The sequence below is a fragment of the Polypterus senegalus genome, chromosome 16 (genome assembly GCF_016835505.1).
Source record: "Polypterus senegalus isolate Bchr_013 chromosome 16, ASM1683550v1, whole genome shotgun sequence".
In the NCBI taxonomy this organism is placed as follows: Eukaryota; Metazoa; Chordata; class Cladistia; order Polypteriformes; family Polypteridae; genus Polypterus; species Polypterus senegalus.
Window position 1 is genome coordinate 53,533,741 of NC_053169.1, and position 25,375 is coordinate 53,559,115.

The 25,375-nt window shown below is 37.3% G+C and overlaps 1 protein-coding gene across 4 annotated transcripts in view; it reads right to left on the bottom strand.

Moving 5' to 3' along the window:
- Window positions 1-25,375, bottom strand: part of lyst (lysosomal trafficking regulator) — a 299,712-nt gene that overhangs the window by 151,900 nt on the left and 122,437 nt on the right. For all 4 annotated transcript variants that reach the window (XM_039737860.1, XM_039737864.1, XM_039737863.1 and 1 more), the window contains exons 11-16: window positions 18,270-18,336; window positions 17,444-17,553; window positions 16,054-16,474; window positions 13,313-13,466; window positions 4,492-4,665; window positions 373-533 (exon numbers count right to left, since the gene is read on the bottom strand). In XM_039737860.1, coding sequence (XP_039593794.1) covers window positions 373-533; window positions 4,492-4,665; window positions 13,313-13,466; window positions 16,054-16,474; window positions 17,444-17,553; window positions 18,270-18,336 — 1,087 coding nt within the window. The remainder of the gene's footprint in view (window positions 1-372; window positions 534-4,491; window positions 4,666-13,312; window positions 13,467-16,053; window positions 16,475-17,443; window positions 17,554-18,269; window positions 18,337-25,375) is intronic.

The window sequence follows — 25,375 nt, forward strand, 5'->3', positions numbered from 1 at the left end:
ATCATACTAAATAAAGGATGACTCAAACTAATGTTAACATTTTTGACAAGAATTTCAAAATTTTAGTCTGAAATAAATCTTTCACATTTGTAATGTGTAAGACATATCATGAAAACAAGCAATCTGTAATGGCAATCTATATTCAAAACTAACTGCCATACCAGCCCTTCATGTACTGCCGTAATTATAGTGCACATAAGATAAAAAAATGTATATCTGAGCATGCATTTCTAAATATTTGATCTTTTAGCAGGATTTAGTATTTAAATATACAAAACACTAAGATTGATATCTGTTACTTTCATGACCAGTACAGGCTCCCAATGTATTCATTATTCTTACAGGTTTGATTCTATGAAACATTAAAGTTACCATTAAACAGAAGAAGGTTCCCAATTTGCCATCTGCCAGCTAATCTTGTGAGATCCTCCTGAGCAGAAGTGCAATGCCCAAGCATACAAAATGTTTTGTTGCTGTCAGATGATAGACTAGTTTTTCTCGGAATAGCATAGTCTAATGCAACATCTGATTTCCTACACAAAAAAATAAAAGTTAGAACAAAATATATTTCCAAACAAGCACTGGCTTTCTCTTTGTACTTGCTAAAAACTGTGACCATGATTGAAAATTAATGTCTCATACTAAAATTATCTTTCAATTTGAACATATTTAAAAGCAGGTCCAGTTACATAGGTTTAGAGGGTCATTATTATTTTGAATACAATGAAATTATTACTTGCATATGCTAAATGTACAACATGTTAATCTTCAGCACCATGATTAGTAAAAATAACTACCTTACTTTGAAACTTCTGCCTACCTTACCTTACCTTAAATAACTAATAAACCTCAAACTTCAAATTTAAATGGCATCCATTAATGTATTAGTGTTAGTGATGTCCAATAAACAATTTTAATCTCGTGCTTTCATGCAGAATGGAGAGAAAGTAGTTTATGACATAATGGAAGGGAACAGAAACTAGTGTTGCAGACAGCAAGTGATGTGAAAAATGTTCATGTAAAAAGAAAAAAAAAATCTCAATGTAACTCAGGCCATATAATCCACTTGTCTGTTATCCACTCGTTATGCTGAGTATGTGCAAATTTATTTTTTTTTGCTAAAATATTGATATATAACTACTTCCTGAATTATCAACATGGACAAAAACTGGAAATCTAAATCCTCATTTCACTTTCTAAATTGAAGACCCGCCTATCCCCCTCATTAGTTGGTGAAGAGTCCTGTCTTCAATTCAAAAAGCAACTCCCATGAGGCTTGTGATTTTTCTGTTTGTGTCCATGCCGATAATTTGGGACATTTAACTATATAACAATATTTTAGACACAACAGCTGGGTAACGGACATGTGCATTATGCAAAATGAATAACGTGAGGTTTTTGTTCACCATGGACGGTTTTTACATCATCTGCCATTGAACAACACTAGTCACCATTGCCTTCTACTGCATCTGTCCATTCTGCATAAAAAAATATATAAAATATATATAAAATAAATACTAAATATATTCTTGGCTAACACTACAAGTTACAGAGGGTGAGTAATACATATATACAGTGGGTATAGAAAAGAATCACCCCCTTTGAAATATTCTCATTTTGTTTGCTTTACAGCCTTAAATGAAAACACACTAATATATTTTTTCCAGCTTTATTTACTCGATACAATCTATAACATCAAAGTGAAAGATATCACAGCTACAGTTCAGAAGAATTTTTATAAATCAAAATCAAGAAATACTGAGATGAATAAAGGATCACCCCCCTCCTAAACTCAATCAGGTGTAAGTAACCACTACTTCCATTGCACACCATGGTTACTGGCTTCCACCTGTGATCGAATGTAATCAGTGTGTTTAGTGAAGCATAAAAACAGCTGTTCCTGGAGCATTCCATTGCTTGGTAGTGCAACTGACAATGGGTGGCAAGCCACTTTCAAAAGATCTCAGGGATATTGTTGTGGACAGACATAAGGCAGGAGATGGATACAAAAAAAATCTCAAAGGTTTTCTCAATCCCAAGGAGCACAGTAAAGTACATCATAAAGAAGTGGCAAGTGTTTGGTACTACAAGGACCCTCCCTGGATCTGGCCATTCCTCCAAACTGGATGGAAGAGCAAGTAGGAAACTGGTAAGAGAGGCTAGCAAGAGGCCAATGGCCCCTTTGAAGAAGTTACAGGATTTTATGGCAAAGAATGGTCATGGTGTGCATGTGACAACAATTTCACAAGCGCTCCACAATTGTGGCTTGTTCAGGAGGGTTGCAAGGAAAAAAACACTTCTCAAGAAAGGCCACATTAAGGCATGTTTGTGCTTAGCCAGAATGCACCTTGAAAATTCTGATTCCAAGTGGAAAAAGGTCTTTTGGTCAGATGAGACCAAAATGGAATTATTTGGCCTCAATACCAAACAGTACATCTGGCGGAAATCCACCGCAGCTCACCATTTACAACACACCATACCTACAGTAAAGCATGGAGGTGGCAGCCCCTTCCGCAGGTTCTGGGACTCTCGTTAGGGTAGAAAGAAAAATGGATGGGGCAAAATATCATCAAATCCATGAGGAAAACCTGCTACCCTCTGCCAGAAAGTTGAAGATGAGTAGAATGTTCACCTTTCAACACAACGCCGCACACAGCAAAACTGACCACACAGTGGCTGAAGGAGAAAAAAAAGTGAATGTCATCGTCAAGATTTGAAGATAGCAGTCTACCAACGCTTACCATCCAATTTGACCGAACTTGAACAGTTCTGTAAAGAAGAGTGGGCAAATATTGCTCAATCTAGATTTACAAAGCTGATAGAGAAGTATCCCAACAGACTCAAGGCTGTAATTAAAGCAAAAGGTGGTGCAACAAAATATTGACATGGGGGGGTCCTTTATTAATCTCAGTATGTCTTGTTTTTTTATAATTTTTCTGAACTGTAGCTGTGATATCTTTCACTTAGATGTTTATATTTTATATATATATATATATATATATATATATATATATATATATATATATATATATATATATATATAGTGACAGGGATGCCAGGGGCCATGACCCGGCCAGGGCGCCATGAGGGACTGGATGTGGGTCTGCGCCCACTCTGGATCACGTGGGGGTCGCCTTCCTGGTTGCTTTGGGGGCCACTGGTACAGGGCATGCAAGCTCCACCCTGTAGGGGCCCGTGGTCACCGCCAGGAGGCGCCCCAATGAAGAATTAGGACGGCGCCTGGAGAGCTGCCGGGAGGACAGCCAGCACTTCCGCCACGCTGGGGCGTGGCTAGAGGAGGAATGACTGGGAACACCTGGGGCTCATCTGGGTCATATATAAAAGGGGCCATCTCCCTTCATTCGAGGCTGGAGTAGGGAGGAGGAAGGACGAAGCTCAGGAGAGCTGTGGAGGTGGCCCGAAGAAAGGCATTGTGGCCAGGACTGTGACTTTGGGGATTTTGTGCATGTGACTGGGTCTTAGTGACCATTACTGGGGTCTGTGTGACCAGTTTAAATACTGTAAATAAACGTGTGGTGGTTGAGAACAACATGTCTGCCTGTCTGTGTCCGGGTCAACTTCCACAATATATATATATATAAAATTATGGAGTGGAGTATTCTTTTATAGGGCATGGACCCCATAATTGACTACAAGATGGGACTGTTCTGCAAAAGTTAAAAAAGTACTGAATTTTCATCAATTATACTAAATAGTCATCATAACCAAATTATTCCAATATTACATGACACTCTCATCACAATTTCTACAATTCGTAAAATATTTCTTTTCAGAGTACAAGAAATTTTCTCTGTGTATGGTGTTATAACTGATTGTTGGGGTAGGCCACTGAACCCTACAGTGGTCTCGGGATACCTTTGGCCATGTGTGGTCATGTGCAGCCTTACCTGTTCAGTTTTGCCTTGGGGTTCAAAAGCTAGAGTTTTTCTCAGCAATGCAGTGATTGATTTTTATATGTCAAAACTGAAAGTATGCATGATCTTAAATATGTTGCTATTTTGAAGTAGTCATCATTAACATGAATGACATTGATTACTTATGGACAATACAATTTAAAACTTTACACACGGAACTTGGAAATTTATGAATATTCATTTGCATTCAGATTTTGGTGACGTTGGAGTGTTTAGTAGGGTTTTTTTTAAATTTTTTTTTTTTTAAATACACTCTTTTCTGGATGTACTGTATGAAAATACTCTATTTTGATAGAGCTTTATCCCTACCCCTACATGACAGATACAACTGACTGCAACAGCCTTAATGTCTACAGTGGATAAATAAACAAATTGCTTCTTTGGATAGGTAAAACATAGAAATGTATTAATTGAAAACTGGCTAGCATAGTTTTAAGTACATTAAAGTTATCAAACAAATTCTACAATTTGAGTGCAAAAATGTAATTATACTAGATATGATTCAGAATCGTTAGGCAAGTTGTTATGGGTAACAATCACTTTTCATATTTCCTACCTTTCACCAGACACCCAGATTGTTAGCTTCCCATGGACATTTTTTTTGCTTTCTGGTTGCTGATGGTAAGTAAAGGCTATATGCTGCCACTTTTCATGAGTCAGAACACTCTCCTGCGACTCAGCTTGTGCCAATACACCTGCTTTCATTTCATCATTTGGATCAATGCAAATTCTAAAAACACAAAACAATAAACAAGAAGGGACCTTTCAATTTTTGTGTTAATAGTGACAAGAGCATTATAAATTGCTCTTCTTTAAAAATACCAAAATCAGTGCATTAGGTAGTATATGGCTTAATATACCCGGGGTATTTTTTGTTAAAAAAGTAAAAATAATAATGCTTTTAAAGATTGATTCAAGAACAAATGTTGTACAATTATTTAATAATTGTATGTGTAATTTCTAATAAGGATTATACAAAATATGTTAAACTAGATCCGGACTAGTGTAGAAGTAATGATATACTTTATGATTAAAGCAAATAAAACTTTAACATGCACATTATATCATCAATTAATCTTTATTTTGAAACAATCTTGTAAAGTACCATACTTATCAACCATGTATACTAGTGACACAATTAGTAAATTACTAGGTGACACCAGTAATGAAAAAATGTAATTAAAACCTAATGAAAAAATGTGCCTATGTATAGAGCAGATAATTTGACAAATGTCTGTTATTTGTATGGTACAACATCCATCCATTTTGTAAGCAGCTTTTATTAAAACCATTCCACACATTATTTCACTAAAAGCATGCCTCCATAACAGATGGTGACACACTGAATAATCACTTATAAAAACTAAGAATCATAGCAAGAGTCCCGCTGGGCAAATCACACTTAAAAACTAAAACTAAAAAACGAAAAAAATTGCAGAACTGACTTTAATACATTTTTGTGTGCATGGCTAGCCAAAATGACTGACACATTGTTTAATAAGGAATTTTACAACTGCTTGGAAACTTTGGCAGTTGAGCCCAACATATGGTAAAGAAAAAATAGCGTTTCTGGAAGTCAAAAATTATTAATTTAGCAATACAGATATATTATTATATCGTATATAGCAAAATGGTACATCTCTTAAAGAGAACATGCTGCAGAGCTGAGCATCAATGGAGGAAGACTAAACTTACTATCCACCATGAAATATTAAAAGTCAAAATAACAGAATACAATAACACTGTCCGTCTTGAGAGACGCTGCTATTTCTCCAAGATTATAAATAACAATGCTAGTAATCCCAGAGTCTTATTTTCTACAATTGATCGCCTACTAAACCCAGGTAACTCAAAGGAATGCCTCCAAAGTTCTTCCAGTAAAACCTGTGAGGCTATCGCTGTATTTTTCAATCAAAAAATTAATGATATTAGAAATAACATAGTATATCCCTCCAACACTAAGGATCCTCCTAAACCCCAGCATCCTGTTATAAACAAATTAAACTCTTTCACTAGGATAGATTTACCTGATTTACAAAAAATAATCTCTCAATTAAAATCCTCCACCTACGTCCTTGATCCAATATCAACAAGGTTTTTCAAAGAAGTATCAGGCGTGCTAATTGATAATGTTCTGGACATAGTAAATTCGTCATTAGATACGGGGGTCTTCCCAGACTGTCTTAAGACTGCTGTAGTTAAACCCCTTCTTAAGAAACATAATCTTGACCCTCGCTCTTGAAAATTTTAGACCCATCTCTAACCTGCCTTTCTTAAGTAAAGTTCTAGAGAAGGCAGTCATTATGCAGTTAAATGACCACCTCAATAAACATGCTATTCTTGATAAATTTCAGTCGGGTTTTAGAACAAATCACAGCACAGAAACTGCACTCGTTAAAGTAGTAAATGATTTGCGGTGAATGCAGACAGAGGCCATTTATCTGTTCTCATCCTCTTAGATCTGAGTGCTGCATTTGACACCATTGGTCACAACATTCTTAGAAATGGCGTTAGTCAATGGGTTGGCCTCTCTGGCACGGTCTTAAATTGGTTTGAATCCTACCTGACAGGGAGAAAATTTTTGTTAGTTGTGGGAATTACAACTCAAGACACATGATATCCAATATGGTGTTCCACAAGGCTCTATCCTGGGTCCGCTGTTATTCTCAATCTACATGCTTCCGTTAGGTCAGATTATCTCAGGGCACAACGTGAGCTACCACAGCTATGCTGATGACACACAGCTGTACTTATCAATAGCACCTGATGACCCGATTCTATTGATTCACTAACACAATGTCTGACTTGTATCTCAGAATGGATGAATAGTAACTTTCTCAAGTTAAATAAAGAGAAAACTGAAATCTTAGTGATTAGCAATAATGGATACAATGAGGCTATTAGAAATAAACTGGATACATTAGGATTAAAAGTCAAGACGGAGGTAAAAAGCTTAGGGTAATTGTTGACTGTAATCTGAATTTTAAATCATATTAATCAGATCATTAGGACAGCATTTTTCACTTAAGAAACATAAGTAAAGTTAGACCTCTTATATCACTGAAAGATGCTGAGAAATTAGTTCACGCGTTTGTTTTCAGTCGACTAGATTACTGTAATGCACTCCTCTCAGGACTACCCAAAAAAGACATAAATCGCTTGCAACTAGTGCAGAATGCAGCTGCTAGAATCCTAACTAGGAAAAGAAAATCCGAACACATTTCTCCAGTTTTAATGTCACTACACTGGTTACCTGTGTCATTCAGGATTGACTTTAAAATTCTGCTTATGGTTTATAAAGCCTTAAATAATCTCGCCCCATCTTATATATCGGAATGTCTGACACCTTATATTCCAAATCGTAACCTCAGATCCTCAAATGAGTGTCTCCTTAGAATTCCAAGAACAAAACTTAAAAGAAGTGGTGAGGCCCTTCTGCTGCTATGCACCTAAAATCTGGAATAGCCTGCCAATAGGAATTCGCCAGGCTGATACAGTAGAGCACTTTAAAACACTGCTGAAAACACATTACTTTAACATGGCCTTTTTATAACTTCAATTTAACTTAATTTAACTTAATCCTGATACTCTGTATGTTCAATTTCCTCATAATAACTATTCATGGTGGCTCTAAAATCCATACTGACCCCTACTCTCTTTCTGTTTCTTTTTCCGGTTTCTTTGTGGTGGTGGCCTGCGCCACCTCCACCTACTCAAAGCTTCATGATGCTCCAACAATGATGGATGGATTAAAAGGCAGAATTCTACGTGACCATCTTCATCAAGCCCTTCCGCGAGAACCCTAAATCCATAGAGGACTGTTTCATTTATGTTAGGTAGAATGCCCAGAGGGGACTGGGCGGTCTCATGGTCTGGAATCCCTACAGATTTTATTTTTCTCCAGCCGCCTGGAGTTTTTTTTGTTTTTCTGTCCCCCCTGGCCATTGAACCTTACTCTTATTCGATGTTAATTAATGTTGATTTATTTTGTTTTCTTATTGTGTCTTTTATTTTTTTATTCTTTATTATGTAAAGCACTTTGAGCTACTGTTTGTATGAAAATGTGCTATATAAATAAATGTTGTTGTTTAATCAAACATACATAATAGTATAACTTTTTTTTATTGAATTTACTTGAAAATAAGTAACATAGTATACAAGTAGATATAATTTGCAGAACTTACAAAAGTTATTTCAAAATCAATCTAGAAAAAACACCAGAGAAATAAAAGGCAGAGTAAAAGAAAAATACCAACAAAACAAGAATTCAACCCCCAGTCATTGTTACATTTTCATTAAAAACTTTGTATTAATTAAAGGGTTTCACTCAGTCACCTGTTATAGTCAAAAAAGTTTTGACATGCTAATTCTGACTATATTAAGTTTATATACTTTTTATAAGCTTATGCTTTACAAGCACATTTTTAATAAATTGCTTAAAAGGAAGTAAGGAACTGACAATCTAAAGACTTGAATAGCAATAAATATGCAAACATATGCATAGACAGTGTTGTTTCTCAAAGAATCTATTTTCTTTGTAAACAGCTGCATGAGTTTGAATTGTTTATTAGTCACTTTTCAGCTACACCTTTAGTAACTGATTGACTTTACAGCATAGCAGCATCACATTGTGTCTCACAGTCTGGATGCTGGGGTACAATTCCAGTGCAGTGTATGAGTCTTTCCTTAAAACTTGAATCCCTGAAGCCTACAAAAAACTTGTAATCCCAGGCCTCCTTTGTTTTGCAAATGTGTCGATCAGCACAAGTAGCAAGCAGCCTGCAATGCCATCTGCACATTGTCGCTGCTCATGGCGATCAAAACGTTCTCTCAGCTCAAGTCTGTTTATCTGGGTGTGAGGTGCCTGGAGTTATATAGGGTAAATAATATATCGTCATTTGGAGCACATGCATTTCAAGTGTGTTCAGTGTGTACAATGATCTGTGTAAATGTAGGATGACGGGAAATTCAATGCAAGAAATGTTGAACACATAGCTAAAACGAACTTTTTCAAAGTTATAGTACAAATGACAAAATTTTGATAGAAAGTGTATAATGTGTGAAAGCTGAAGTCCAAATATCAAATAAACACTTTCACAAAAAGTACAAGTATAAAACAAGTGCACTTTTACTCAAGAATACGACCAAAAATAAAGAAATCAGGTTAGGGCACGACACTGACACGACCGCTTGGGTGGTATAGCGGTAAGAACTACTAACAAGAGGTTGTTGTGGGCTTCTGTGGACAGGTGTGCATTATACACATAGCGAGTCGAGATCAGGAGTATCTGTAATTTATTGTAATCTGTGTGCCACAATTGTCAGTTAGTCGGTCATTGTCCAACCCGCTATATCCTAACACAGGGTCATTGACCGGGAGAGGAGCAATATCTTCCCCGGGGTGCAACAGGGCAGCCCCCCTGGATTAAATCAGGGTCACGGATAGAGAGCTTGGAAGCTCAACCCTGTTGATGTGCTTGGACCATCTCAGAGCCCTGGACGGCAGCACTTCCACCACACCAGGAAATGCTGCAAGAAGATCATCAGTAAGCACCTGGACCACACCCCAGTGTGCCATAAAAGGGGCCACCTCACTCCATTCGGGGAGCCGGAGTCGGGTGGAAGAGGAAGGAGCTTGCGAGTGGAGGAGTAGAGGTAGCAGAATACTTGGGAAAAGAGAAAGGAAGGACTGAGCCATTATTGTGGGTTGGTGCACTGTGTGTATTGTGCTGAAAAAGAAAAAAAGCGTGTGTTTGGACATCTGGTTGTCTCAGTGGCTGTCTGTGTCCAGGCATCTTTCACAGCATTCACAACAACACTGTGAAGAAAGTAGGCACCAACAGCCCTTTAAATTACTACATATGACTATCTTTATGGAAGTGAAAGAAAAACCCCACCTAGTCACACAGAAAGCATGCAAACTCCATACAGGCCACACCTATGACTCAAATCCAACAGAACTAACCAATCCACTTCTCAGTTTCCCTAATGTTTGCTGTGTAATCAACTTGCAGATGTCTGAAACAAAAATAAAGTAATACTTTGATTGGGCTTTGAACCACATGGGAGTACTATGCTACATAACACAATCAGGAGTATGTTTCTCAAAAATTATCATTCTTAGTGAATAAAGAACAAGATAATGAATGACATAGGAAAAGAAAAAGGAAACTCTGGGAATGTTTCCGAAGACCTTCATTATTCAACATCTAACAGATGAGGCTAATGTAAATGTTGTTGGCACCTCCTAGGCAATAATGTCAGAAATGCACAGACTGTCAATAATAATAGGTGAACCAAAATGAAGTACCACATTTCTCAAGGTCATTGCACGAGGTAGAGGCAGCCGAGTGGGTTGGGGTGGGAGCCCCTTTGATAGGCGATCCCTTGGTAGTCTTTTAGTCAGCAACATGCCTTGGTCTGGTGCACACCATGCTTTCACTGTCAAAGCATTCTTTAAAAACAATGAATCCATCATCATAACGCAACACACCTTCTGAATGCACTTCAGCATTCCTCCTAATTGTGACTTCCCAAATCGGAAAACAATTCTTCAGTGGGTGGCTAAATTTAGACAGACAGGTTGAACATTGAACAGAAAATCTCCAGGCTGTCCTTGGACTGTACAAACGCTTGAAAACATCCAAGCTGTAAGGGCATCGATTTTGCAGTCTCCTAGACATTCAGCATGTATACATGATTCTGCCTTAGGCATTTCCAAGATATCTTTGAGGAGGATCTTGCATGAGGACCTTAATTTCCATCCATATAAAATAAAGGGAGTGCAGGAACTCACTGACAACACTGTGCAAACCATTCATCAAGATGCCATCGTACTGTGCAGTGACGAGGTACATTTCCATTTGAAAGGTTGTGTACATAAGCAAAACTTTCACAATTGGGATGAAACCAACCCTTGTGAACTTCAGAGAGCCATGCACAGTAAGCGTGCTACAGTTTGGTGTGCCATTGCAGAATTTGGCATTGTAGGTCCTTACTTTTGGTTGTGGGTGGGGAGGCTGGAGGCGGTGTTTGGACGGGTTAGTGGCAATGATCACTGTCACTTCAGAACGTCACATTGAAATGATAGAGAACTTTTTGCTAACTCAACTGGAAGAAATGGATGTGGTGGATGCCTGGTTTCAACAGGATGGAGCAACAGCTCATAAGACGCAGAGATCAATGCAAGTTTTGCAAGAGATGTTTCCAGGGAAGCTAATCTCCCTGCACGGTGATGTCAGGTGGCTTTCATGTTCACCTGATCTCAATCTGTGCAATTTCCTTTTGTGAAGCTATTTTAAGTCGAAGGTATACACACACTGACCTCAAAACCTTGAAACCCTCAAGGACGCTATCCGCCACCAAATCGCTGCTATTCCCCTTGAAATGGCCAAATGAGTTATGCGAGCATTCAGAAATCATCTCGAAGAATGCATCGCTAATGATACCCACCACCTTGAAGACATAATTTTTAAAAAACAGTAAAAGAAATCTATTTTGAATACCGTTTCTTGTGTCATAAAAAAAATTATTTTATCTTGTTGTGTTTTTGTAGAATAAAAGTTTAAAATGTGGTACTTCTTTTTGGCTCACCCTGTACTAACATCCCACATGTTTCAAAGGTCATATTTATGTTATATTTTCACACCAGACTTGCAAATGTGAAAAAAAGAAAAAATAATAATAAAAAATTTTAAATGCAAAAAAGCACAAAATTAAGAAATAAAAAATTCAACTAAAAGTAAAATTTAATCTGTTAGTTGAAAAATTTAGAAATAGGCTCAAAACATGGTCTACCTGTAAAAAATAACAATGGCAAAACACGATTGAAAAACACAAAAGAGGAGTGTCAATAGCTGGATTTGAGCCTTACTATGGCATACATAGCACAATAGCAATCAGGTCACTGCTTGCACAGATTTGGACATTGCAGCCTTGCTGAGACCATATGCATCACTGATGGACTGCAGGGATCCACTGGTGTGAGATAGAAACAGAGCTGTCGGAAACCACACAGTGGGACTAACGGCAAAATTCCGCTGTGTTCCTCTTTCCAATTCATTTTGCACCAGATCAGGGAGTGTAATTATATCAACCCTGAGCAGCCTGTATTTCATTATTATTTGCAGATTATCAAGAAGGTTCAAGTAGTTAATGTTGGAAAATAGTATTTAGACCTGCAGTTTGGCTTCTTGGGAGGTACCATTTCAAATGGCATCTTCAGTTGAATTTCACAGTTCCCCAATTCCTGCCATTGTTGCTACTGGTACTAAGGGGGCAAGTCACCTTCTGAGTTTAAAGAATTTGACTGATTATGCAAACACTTTAAACAGTTAACTCATTATGTACACAAATTGTCTACAGGTGTTAAAGCTACGAAGAACTCCTTTTTGAGCAAATCTATAGCGTACAATATAATTTTATATTTATATTACAATATTGAACTACTATTATTATTAGCATTATTGTTGTTGTTATTATTGTTGTCCAAATAAGAGCATCACTGTGCTTCTCGTGATCTACTTAATGAGACCTCTGTGTCATTGTGACAGAATTACAGCTGAAGAACAATGCTAAAAACAAGTGGGTCAATGCACTAGTTAATTTCCAAACGAGGTTAAGTACTAGTTTAGTTATGAAAGGTTTTAGGACATATTTGCTAATTAAGGAAGGATCTTAAGAATGAGATAAAGTACTTAGTGTTACTAATGTAAACACAGCAATAAGGACAATAAAAATTCATATAAAACAAAAAAATGTAAAAGTGATTCCAAAACATGCACATATTATATTTTACTTATATGGTTCCATTAATATTACTTTAGAATGAACCTAAACCGGTACTTTTTTTTAATTTTTTTTTTGTAAATAATTAGAAAAAGTGGTGCCCTCATTACTGTACATATTCTTAAAAAAGGACAAAACAGTAAGGAGTGTGAAAGAATAACAGTAAGGAGTTACAACAGTAATTCTATAAATGGCAAAAAAATCATCACTAATCGTGACTAGAATTCAAACCAAAGCCTATTCTGGTAACAGCTTTAATGGGCTACATACCATTTTAAGCTTTCACTGTTCAACCTGTTTGTTTAATACGTTACAACAGTCACAGTACTAAAAATGAATGAAATAGTAGGATCTTCTGCATTCTGCTGCGGCTGATGCACTATGAACTTCTGTAAGCATTCTTCACACATTCTGAACAGCTATATCTATGTTTAACATCCTAGCCTACTTTACAGCATATGCACAGTGCAACTCAAGTTTAAAAAATTTTGAAATGTAATTTTTGAAAAATTCAGACCTCTGGGGGAAAAAGAAAAAAAAAACTTCACACACAATGCCAGCCCACACAGTTATTAGGGGGATGTTCTTACCTGAAAATAAGTGCTCCTGTATTTAAGTCTCCCCAGACCTGCAACATTAATGCCTTTGAACCCAAGGAAATCAAGTGAAGACACCCATCTTCAACTAATTTATCTCCATTAGCAGCCATACTTTGGCAATCAATGGGTATAGACTTATCAACTTCTAAAAGGAAAACAAAAGTCAGAAGGAAAAAAAGCAGAGGAACAGCACAATCCTTTTATTTGTAAAAGGAAAACAGACTAAATAATAATATTATACATAATGCATGTTTGTGAGGATATGCACATCAATATACAAACAAACTTTGAAATGATGACTGGGACAATTCTATAACTAAGTAGACTACAAATGTATTAATGGCCATCAAGTTTACATGCAACTGTTCGGAAGAAGCAAAAACTGTCATTATTTTAACTAGGAGTTCATCCATCAACATTATATTCAAAGCAGGTATTAGCGAATACAGAGAAACCAGTCTATTACAGTGCTCATACACAAGTAATGCACATACCCAACCTTATTAAACCATTATGGAGTTTTTTTTTTTTTAGAGTAGATCTGATTTAACACCAAAAACACAATGCAACATCCTGCTTCATGGAAAATCACAGTTATCCCACAAAAAACACAAATACATTTTTTTCTTCCAAGTGATGTACAATATCAGATGATGTTCCAAAAAAATTCTGCAGTGCATAATAGTGACATTTAAGGTTACAGGGCTGCCTGTAAACTATTGAAACTTTCAGTTCAGCTTAAAATGTTTTTTAAAACTTAAAAGTATGTATATACTGTATATTCAAATGTGTTTAAAATTTAGATATGAATGTGTCAGCCTTATTAAACATGTTTGCTTTTAAATGACAAAATGCAAACATGGTCATTGAAAACAATTTTCATAATTATGAGCATTTTAAAAGACATCTAGAGACTTCACATGCTAAAGATGTTTTTTGCAGGTTGTTATTGTTAGAGAAAAGCTACATGCTGTCATCTTCCATGAAACGGAATATTCTCCTGTAATTCAGCCTGGTCCACACACACTTCACACTAATGCAAAGTGGGTCGATTTAAGTTAACTTAATATGCATTATTAGAGTATGTGGGAGGAAAGATGGGAGGCAGCTGTGCAACTGAAGGTTCCACTCTTTAGGTAGAAATGTTAATTTGTCAATATTTTATTAGAAATGTTTCATTTGTAACACAGTACCAGGAAGTACTGTGCATTAGATAGAACACACTATTTGCGTTTATCACTTTCAAAAACACACCTTCAGTGAACTGTTAGTATATTTCTGTGTCAGTCTTAGATTGATTGCAACCAACACTATGTCTAAACAAAAGGTTGTTCATATGTTTACCTGGTATCAGAGTACTTTGGGCTAAAGGCAATGGTTGACAGTGCAGTCACATCATCGGATCAGCGGCCATATATCTCAAACACTCAGTGAAACAGAAGTGCATAACTGTAAACTGACTTACTCTTGCTAGCTAGCAGGCTCAGTCAGAAAGGCCCAAACAGATACCATGTTGGGAACAAGTAATAGTATGTGACACTTCTCAGCTTAGAATGAGCTCAACTCTCACCTTTGAAAAAGCTTATCCTATACCTCAGGACAGATCAAGAAAGTCAAGTCTGTTCAAATCCTTATTAGTGGTGGTTTTTACAAGGCTCTGTGGCCAGAATGGTGCTTTTGGTGCAATGGCAGAACCAATAAAACCCACTGGTGGGCACTAGCAGTATGGGATTATGTCAGGCTGAAGTAAAAGGTTTCCCAAGGCAAGTTTCCTTGAGATTCTCCAGAAATTAACACAGTGCTCCTCTGCTCTCCAGCAAAAATGGAAGCAGCTACAGAAGTAGCTCTGCCAAAGGCCAGCATGTTAGGTAAGTATGGTGACGCCAAGGAGACTGAATTTTGGATTGCTTCAAAGAGGTTCAAGCAAAGCTAATGGATGACTTAGAAAATGAAGGTGAGATCTCACCAAGGCTGTCCTAAGCAAGGTTAAGAAACACAGATACTGTACATGTCAACTTGGAATACTACTGAGAGGTGGAAGAAGCACTCAGAGGAAGTACTCTATAGTGGTAATGCTGCTGGGGTTTAGTAACAAGTGAAGCAATGGTCCAACAAATCTATTTAATGGCAACAATTTTCTAGATGTTGCACCAAATGATGGTGATGAAGGACACATTTTTCAATTTACCAGTTAATCTATATTACTTTCTTAACCTATGGTCACAAGATCTGGGTAGTGACTACAAGAATGAGATTGTGTTTATAAAAAGCAGAAATGACATTCTTGTCAGGAAGTATGGGTCAGTGGTCATTATAAGAGGAGGACTTCAGGAAAGGATTCAGAACAGAATTGCAACTTCTGCAGGTTGAGATTAAACAGTTTTGATGGTTATGCCATACACTTAGGATTTGTTGTAGGCAGTACCTTCTAGGATGTTACAACTGACATGAGAACATATTAGAAAACCCCAGTAAATGCTGAAAAGTGCAACCAAGGATATGATGATTTGCACTGTCCAATTCAGCTTGTTGCCACAGCAACACATCCCCAGGAAAAGCAAAATTTGAAAGTTAAGGACTAATATGATTAATTACATAAGAATTATGGATTGAGAACCTATTAAACAAAAGATTGAACTGGGTTTTGCAAATTTTTAAACAGTGCTTATATGCATAGATGTTCTAAAGGACAGTATTTTTAGGAAACATATTACTAGCCAAACCAGATTTACCTGCACTATCCAGGCTGCTGTCCCAAAAAGCGACCAGCTTATTTCTCTTTGGCTTCTTCCTTTTCTCTGCAGACCCCTCAAGACGCCACTCTGTTTTAATCCAAAGAGAAACACTAAAGCCATCTGCCATATGTGGCCAGCAGTTCTGTCCAACTAGTGGAAGGTGGATAGGTGCTACATGCCAAGATGATGACAAATGATGACTTAAAATGTCCCCATCAAAGTCTTTCTTGCTTGTTGTCATCTTTCCACGTTTAAGAATAGCTGCAGTCTTAGCACTTAAGACAGATGTTTGCTTTGGAGCTGACAAAATTGAATTGGCAACACTAGCATTTATGAACAGTGGGAAAGCTAGGTACTGCTGAGGAGCCATATGCATATTGTCCTCCACAATTTGTAAGAACCCATTCAGAAGAATTTCCTGCAACAGAGATTAAAAACAATCTTTTCTAGATCATCTTTACGAATGTTGTTTTACAATGAGTATTTTCCTCCATCTTAAAATACTTAGCAATGGCCCAGAAAGAATAAGGAGTGAATGTGACAAATTAATGTTTGTAATAGTCACAGCGCATGCATCACACATCTTAGACTATAAAAGATGAACTATAATGACAACTTCACATTTTCTATGCTCTAAATGTATATGAAAAGTTAAGAGTTCAAATACACTGGGACAGCATGGAGCAATCAAGGAAAATAAATAGATACCCACACTCCATGATGTATTTACAAAGATTCTTCAGAAAGTTTCACTTTTCAAAAGTGGTTTAAAATGTACTTGTATTCAAATACATTAAACTTTTTTCTTATATTACCAAGACCAACTATTACAAGGTACAATTGGTTTGACTGGTAATGTGAGTAACAGATTGCAAGGGATATATAGACCAAGTATCCACAAAATAGGATGATCCCCTATAGGATACATTTCTTACATCCCTAGCCAATATGAGATATGCTGTATATTTAAACAATGCTAAATAAGGAATTACTGAGTGGGCAGTGATAAAATAGTGAGATCATGTTGGCTAGAAACATTTCCCCACACTATTATATTGCAGCAAAGTGGTTCCCGCATCAAATTACACAAGCAGGAATAGAACTACCAATAGTCCCAGTCCAATTAATTGTGAATAGTGGCTAAAGGATGCAGGTAAACCTGGTGCTTCCAGTAGAAACCCATCAGGAACACTCCTGGACATTCACTCGACCACAGAACTATACTAATTTAGTTTTTAATTTATTTGTAATAATAATATATGATGGATGCATTCACTAACCTGTATTTCTGTTGACAATTTAATAATATTCTGCATACTGCAAGTGTATACTTTATATTTTCTTGTAAAGACACACAACATCAAAGAGTAAATTCAGTGATACTTACTGTAGGAGGATTTTTTTCTAAAAACAAACGAAGCAGCAGCACAAGTTCATCTGATGAAATCTGAAAAGTGACCAGGGAGACCAAGAGATCAACCAGCACTGCTTGACATTCTAAAGACAAGAAAAGTGGAGATAATTAATGATACAAGCATCCGACAATACAAAAAAATTTCTAAAACAAAAATACACTTTTACCAGGTTATTGTTTGCCTAATAAAATACTTTGTAAAAGTACTTGGTTAAAACAGAACTTATAAAAACAGTCTGAGTGAGTGCTTAAAGGATACAGCACTTATTTCATAAATTAAGCAACAATAATGTACAGCCAATTTGTTTTTAAAATGAACATTTATATATTTTTGCTGATATTTTGTCAAGCAGCTAAAGCATACTAATTAATATTCAATTTTTCAAAAAAAGAAAAATGCTTTTATGGTCAAACTAAAATAAGAAGTAACAAGGCTAATTTTTAGCTATAATGAAATTTTCTATTTAAAAGCATTTTTACAACATACTGTCAATTATAATTTTAAAAGGAGGAGGAGGAGGTTGGGAGAATGTGCTGATTACAGAGCGTTGCTGCACTCACCACACAACGAACTATCTGGATTGGGACATGAGTGTAGTCTTGCAACAGGTGACACCTCAGCACCACTCTGGAACAGTGTGAGGTTTCTACAGTGGCTGGAGTGCCAATCCTGCCACCAAAAGGGAACTTTTTTTTTTTAAAACTCACTGCTTATTGTAAAAACATACAAATACACACTGCTTTGCATATTAACAAACATCTGTTTCAGTTACTTATGTAAAATGATAGATGAGCTTACCTGAAAATGATGAGTCTGACTGGCTCAAAATACTTTGGAAACCTCCCAAAATTGTTCTGACTGCCCCCTGTAAGAAACCAAGTTAATATTTTACAGGGAACATATTGTTGCCCAAAAAGGTTGAAAATTAGTTATTTGGCCAATTATACACCCCAATAATGTGGACGTATAGTGTACTGTCACAGAAATGGTGGAATGGTACTTGTGACAAAAAATATGGGAAGCTCTAAAAATGGTGAACAATATCCCATTAAATTCATGTCAGTTTCATGGGAGCAATAATATCACTTCTTTCACTACACTGTAGTGTGCTGAACCCGTAACACTGCTTCAAGACAAGCCCACTAAATCAAAAAGTTCATTAAGAAAGCAGGCTCAATTATGAGACGTGCTCTAGACCGACTAGAGGTAATAGTGGTGGAGAGAATACAAACCTGACTGCCATTATGAGCAATGTTGCACATCCTCTCTCTGACACAACACCATTGAGTACTTTTAGCCAAAAAATGATTCAGCAAAAGTGTGTCAAGATATGCCACTATGTCTCCTATATACCTGCAGCAATACATCTTTACAATGCCTCACTGTGGCTGCACTTTTATCTTTAATAGGACTGAGCTAAAGGTTGATGACATTGCCTGTCAGTGATTGGCTGCGCACATTGCTGATATAAAAAAAAATTAATTCCCAACATATGTGGAAATTTCCTCAGACCAGCAACCTACAGCCATCACTTTTTTTTGTTTAAATCTCACACACCTAACATAAATGCTATCAAGCACTCATATACACAGCAGGAGATGGGCGAGATTTCTGTGCTTTGGCCAGTTTAACAGGAATGTACTGTAGCTGAGGAGAGGCAGCCAGATCAGTGCGTCACACACCAAGTTTGAGTGGGAAGCCTGCAGACTCCGAGGGCCCATGGATTCTTCCTATTAACAACACTCTTTAAGGTAAGTTTACTATCCTTAAAATGATGTCTCATTTTGGCCACAGAAGTTAGAATTCTTCTGCAACTTTGGCATGTTTGCCCTTTCTAAAGGGTCTCCTGAAGCTGCTCATTTGCATGTCAGTGTATACTGTGCATGACAGATCCCCATGCACATGCAACTTCTCAGCAGTGTTGCAATATTTTTAATTCACCACTCACTTTCTTAACCCACTTATCCTGGGAAGTGTCATGGGGCAGTTGGAGCCTATGCTTATGGTGTTATATTTTACATAACCAATAGAGTAAAATTCAGGCTCTGGACAAGGAAAGTGGCATTATTATGGTCCTTGTCTGGTCTTGTGGAAAGTGCTTGAAGTGCCTCCACCCGTCAAAATCATATACTAATATACAAGCACTCCAATGGGGAAGCCCAACACACCATTGTGTAAAACTAATAACAAATCTGGAGGAGGAACAAGATGCTGACCAAATGGAGTACTTTAGTTCCACTTTAACAACTGCATGTGGGCAACCAGGAATTTAATTGTACTGTGTACATGAGATAATACAGTATACACTATATCTTACATAAACTGATTAAACTATATATCAAAGTAGTGCCTTTGTTTTTTTTTTTTTGTTTTTTTTTAAAAAGTGTTGTGCCATTGTGCCTCTGCATGAACACTGTACATTGAATTCTCACAGTACCAATCAACACTCAGCATTATGTGCTTTTCATGAAATGTCATTTGCTCATATGATAAGGAAAGGCAAAATATTTACTATAGCCAAACCATAATCAAACAGAATGAAGTACATTTTTATTCTACAAGTGGATGCCTAGTACATTCTTGTATTCAGAAGGTGATAGAAAGAGAACTGAGGAAGATGTGTTTGAGTGAGTAAAAATCATTTTAATCATTTCAATGTAACTTTTAGTTTCCTATTTATACCAATACAGTATATTCAAAACCATTTTATGATGAGGTAAATCTAATTTTTAAAATATCATGTTAATATGGCATTGTGATATGTAGCAATTTTAAATGAATTTGGAACAAATCAGTTTTGAATCACTGCAATAACATTACCATATTACACTACATGTGCCGAGTTGTAACAATCTGTGAGATAACAAAGCTATTAACACCTGAGCTAAAACACCAGCATACCCTTACCCCCCATCTCCCCATTTCATAAGCATCTCCCTATCTCTTGACAGAAGCAATGGTATCATACATCACCAATGGTTTGAAACGATGATGTGAACTATTAAGAAATCATAGAGTCGTAGTCTTCAAATAAGTCAGAAGTTATCTTCCTTTTAGTAATCCTTGTGTGTATTTGAGGGGGGTTGTTGATGTTTGCCATAATATTTACCGAGCGTCCATAAAACACTACATTTCCCCCTCAAAATTAAAAAAAAACACCATCTATTTATTTAACAAGCACTCAGATCTTCTTGTCTCAGCAACTTTAAAGAAAATAAAATCAAGAAAGCAGGCAAAAGATACCAATGTGACATGTCTCTGAAGCAGGGTAGCTGATTACAGCACCTGATTAATAAGAGATTAAATATTTCTGGAATGGACAAATTCATTATACTGTATTTTCTGAAAGAAAAAGAGGGGAAAAAAGAACTGCTTCAATATTTCCATTTTAACTCTCCCCAAAGCTGGTAAATAGCTTAAAGTACAAATCAATTTAAAGTCTATTTCAAAAATAAAAAGTAATTGAACAGAGCTTAAAGTATTAACTTGCTGTATTAATAAAGCACCAAGATTAAAATTGTATTCACGTATCTAGTACTTTACTAAAATATACATGGAATACAAAGAATATGAAACAATGATAGCCAATTTGGTAACACTTCATTGAATATATTGAAAGGCCTAGGAGTAGATTATTGTGAGTTACACAAAAATGTATATTTTGTATGCCCAAAGAAAATGCATGCTATCTCATTACAAATTCCTGTAATCTACAGATCTATTTACCAACTTTATTCAGATAATTTCTAAAGTACATACACCAGTAACCAATTTAATTAAAATAATACTACAAACTTCATAAAAGGGAGTAGTAACATTATGCACAGAAACCAGGAAATTCACATTTTAAGCATTACAAGGAATTGAGCAAATTTCACTAAAGTAAGTGTTTCTAGATCAATAGCAGTTAATTTCATACACAGTTAATTGGGAAAGAATTACAAACAATTTGGGAAATATTCAGGTCAGAATTTATTTTGCACTCATTCTTTGGTAGTCCATAGCCTATGAGAAATACTGCTAAATGTACACACACAAAAAAAAAAATCACTAGCATGGAGTCCTCACACCAACAATAACCAGTTGCATCACTTTCGGAATGTATATGATATGCAGATTATTTTTTTTAATGTACAGCTTTTAAACAGTGGTAATAGTTCATTATGAAAGTAGTGGATGTACCAAGGGACAATTCACTGACAGTCACCATAAAGTATATCATGGCACAATTTCGGAAAGACTGATTAGCATTCATTATTCATTAGATGTGTAATTTCATACCAGTACCTAGAGTATGAATTGAATTACAGCTGATCAGATATCTTTCCCCACACTAATTTACCACTTTTTTGTCGGTTGAGGTAATATATCTCCCTATTATAAAAAAAAAATCCTGGGAGGGAGACTAAGGGCCGATTTATACTTCACGCTCAGAACACGTACGCACCCGCATCATGGCTGCCACGTGTTCCCAGTGTTCATTTCACGCGTCCTCTGAGCAGGTCCTCAGAAATTAACGCGACCCGTGCGCGAGTTGCAGTACCAGCAAAAAGTTGGGGGGCGCACTGTGCTAAAAGTCGGAACGTGACATCAGAGTCTCTGTTTACTAACTACATGTAACAGCAAGCCTCTAAGGAGATCCTTCGGATATCGATGTGCGCGCTTTGCTGTTTGATGACATTTTAAAAGTCTCACATACCATCTTTGGTGTCGTCTATTTTTGATTTTTTTACTTTACCTGCTGTCAGGTCCAAGAAGCTCGTAGAGATTAAAAACTGGGATGACGTTTACAATGGTCTGCTTTAATAATAAAATAAACTACGAGGTTAAAGTGGACATTTTGAGATTAAAGCCGAAATTTCCACTTTAATCACAAAATACACGTTTTCACCGTGTCTTTTATTTTTTTCTCAGTAGCTCAAATAAAGCACTATACATTATGTTGCCGATGTGAAGTTGCAAAAACAAAAAAAAAATAGGCGGCACAAAAGATGGTATGTGAGACTTTTAAAATGTATTGTGTCATTACGATCGGGAATATGCGACGCTTGAATATAAAAGTACCACAAATGTATCTGTATGTCGGCATTTTGCTTCACCACATCGAACCTTTCATCCCGTAGGATCTGCATAGAAGCTTTCTGTCACATGTAGATAGTTCCCGAACGTTATGACACAATACATTTTAAAAGTCTCAAATACCATCTTTTGTGTCATCTTTTTTATTTTTGCAACTTAACAACAGCAACATAATGTATAGCATTATATTTGAGCCACTGAGAAAAAGATAAAGGACACGGTGAAAATGTGTATTTTGTGATTAAAGTGGAAATTTCGGCTTTAATCTCGAAATGTCCGCTTTAACCTCGTAGTTTACTTTATCATTAAAGCAGACCGTCGTAAACGTCATCCCAGTTTTTAATCACTACGAGCTTCTTGGACCTGACAGCACCGGAAAGCAGCAATAGATCACCGCACAGAACAAATTAAATGTATGATCTTTTTCAACTCTCTGCACATTTAGAATCTTTAGATTTACAGTATACCTGATATCACTTTCATGATGAAATGCATTAAAGTGTGTATGTTACATTTTACATATAATTTGATTTAAATACTGAATATTGTTAATTACACACATGGGGGTGTCACGGTGGTGGAGTGATAGCACTGCTGTCTCGCAGGGAGTTATGTTGCTGGTATTTCCTGCTTGTATTCCACACTGTGCTCCAGTTTCCTTCCAAAGATATGCAGATTTGGGGATTTGGTGCCTCTAAAATGACGCTAGTGTATGTGTGTGCTTGTATTCACCTTGCGATGAGCTGAGGCCTCGTCAAGGGACTGTTTCTCACTCGTGCCCAATGCTTGCTGGAATGTACACATCCCTGAATTGATGGATTTAATCAATAAACATCCTTTTCAGAGATATTGCGGTAAGGGGTCATCAGAATTTAATAGGCGTTCTAGGCAATTCACAACATAGAGAAGCCGAACATGTTCTCACCGTGATAATATCTCGCACTGCCACCTGGTGGATTCCTCCAGATTTACGTAAAGTACGCGCACAAGTATGAACACTACAACCCCTGCCATTCCCCTCACACAACGAGAGCGGCAGAGATGCGAAATGGCAAAAGGACAACTGCTGTACAGGCTTTGAAATGGTCGACGCAAAGCGCGACAAGCAGAAAATGCAGCTTGCCAGCAGAAACAAGCCAGCAGATGATCCAACTGCAACTCCTTAGCATGCGTTAAACCACCACCCCCCCTTCACAACGCAAGTGGCAGAGACGTTAAATGGCAAAAGGAAAGCCGCAGTACAGGCTTTTGAATGATTGATGTGCAGCACAACAAAAAGAACAAGCAGCTCGCCAGCAGCAGCAGCAGAAAGACAGCATATTATATGATGGCATCTCCTTAAAGTGCATTCAGCTGCCACCCCCTTCACAACACGAGTAGCATTATACATCCTGCAAGAAAGACTTGACCACACCCAGGGCCAGAAATAAAGGACAAGTATTGTTTTTGCAAAAGTTTTAAAGTAAAAATGAAAATAATGCATATGTAACAATTCGCATTAAAATAATCTCTTCAAATTGTATATTCAGTAAACCAAACCCGGGGGTGGGCGAGTGAAGCGAGCAGGGGGCAGAGACCCCTAGTATATTTATATGGTTAATGACAGCTTTTTACAAATGCAGTGTATGAATAATTTTATGAATAACTGAACGATACAGTACTCAGGCTGAATGTATATACCATAATTTAGTACGATTGTGGGTTTGGAAACATGGAGCTAGGTAATGTGGATGGATGGATAGATGGACAGATGGATAGATAGATACTTTATTAATCCCAAGGGGAAATTCACATACTCCAGCAGCAGCATACTGGTAAAGAACAATATTAAATTAAAGAGTGATAACAATGAATGTATAAGACAATAATTTTGTATAATATTAAAGTTTACACCCCCCTGGGTGGAATTGAAGAGTAGCATAGTGTGGGGAGGAACGATCGATCTCCTCAGTCTGTCAGTGGAGCAGTCGCTGAAGCTGCTCCTCTGTCTGGAGATGATCCTGTTCAGTGGATTTTCCATTATTGACTGGAGCCTGCTCAGTGCCCATCGCTCTGCCACGGATGTCAAACTGTCCAGCTCCGTGTCTACAATAGAGCCTGCCTTCCTCACCAGTTTGTCCAGGCGTGAGGCATCCTTTTTTATGCTGCCTCCTCAGCACACCACCACATAGAGGTCGCTCGCCACAACTGTCTGAAAGAACATCTGCAGCATCTTATTGCAGAAGTTGAAGGACACCAGCCTTCTAAGAAAGTATAGTCGGCTCTGTCCTTTCTTACACAGAGTATTGGCAGTCTAGTCCAATTTATCATCCAGCTGCACTCCCAGGTATTTATAGGTCTGCACCCTCTGCACACAGTCACCTGTGATGATCACGGGGTCCATGAGGGGCCTGGGCCTCCTAAAATCCACTACTAGCTCCTTGGTTTTGTTGGTGTTCCGTTGTAGGTGGTTTGAGTTGCACCATTTAACAAAGTCCTTGATTAGTTTCCTATACTCCTCCTCCTGCCCACTCCTGATGCAGCCCACGATAGCAGTGTCATCTGCAAACTTTGGACGTGGCAGGACTCCGAGTTTTATTGGAAGTCCGATGTACATAGGCTGAACAGGACCGGAGAAAGACCATTAGAACACTCTAGACGAGAACAGGCCATTCAGCCCAACAAAGCTCGCCAGTCCTATCCACTTAGTACAGTCCCCTGCGGCGCTAATGTGTTGCTGACCACAATGTCAGATCTGTAGATCACGAGACGCACGTACTGTGGTCTGTCTTTAAGACAGCGCACTATCCATGCTACCAGGTATGAATCTACTCCCATCTCTGTCA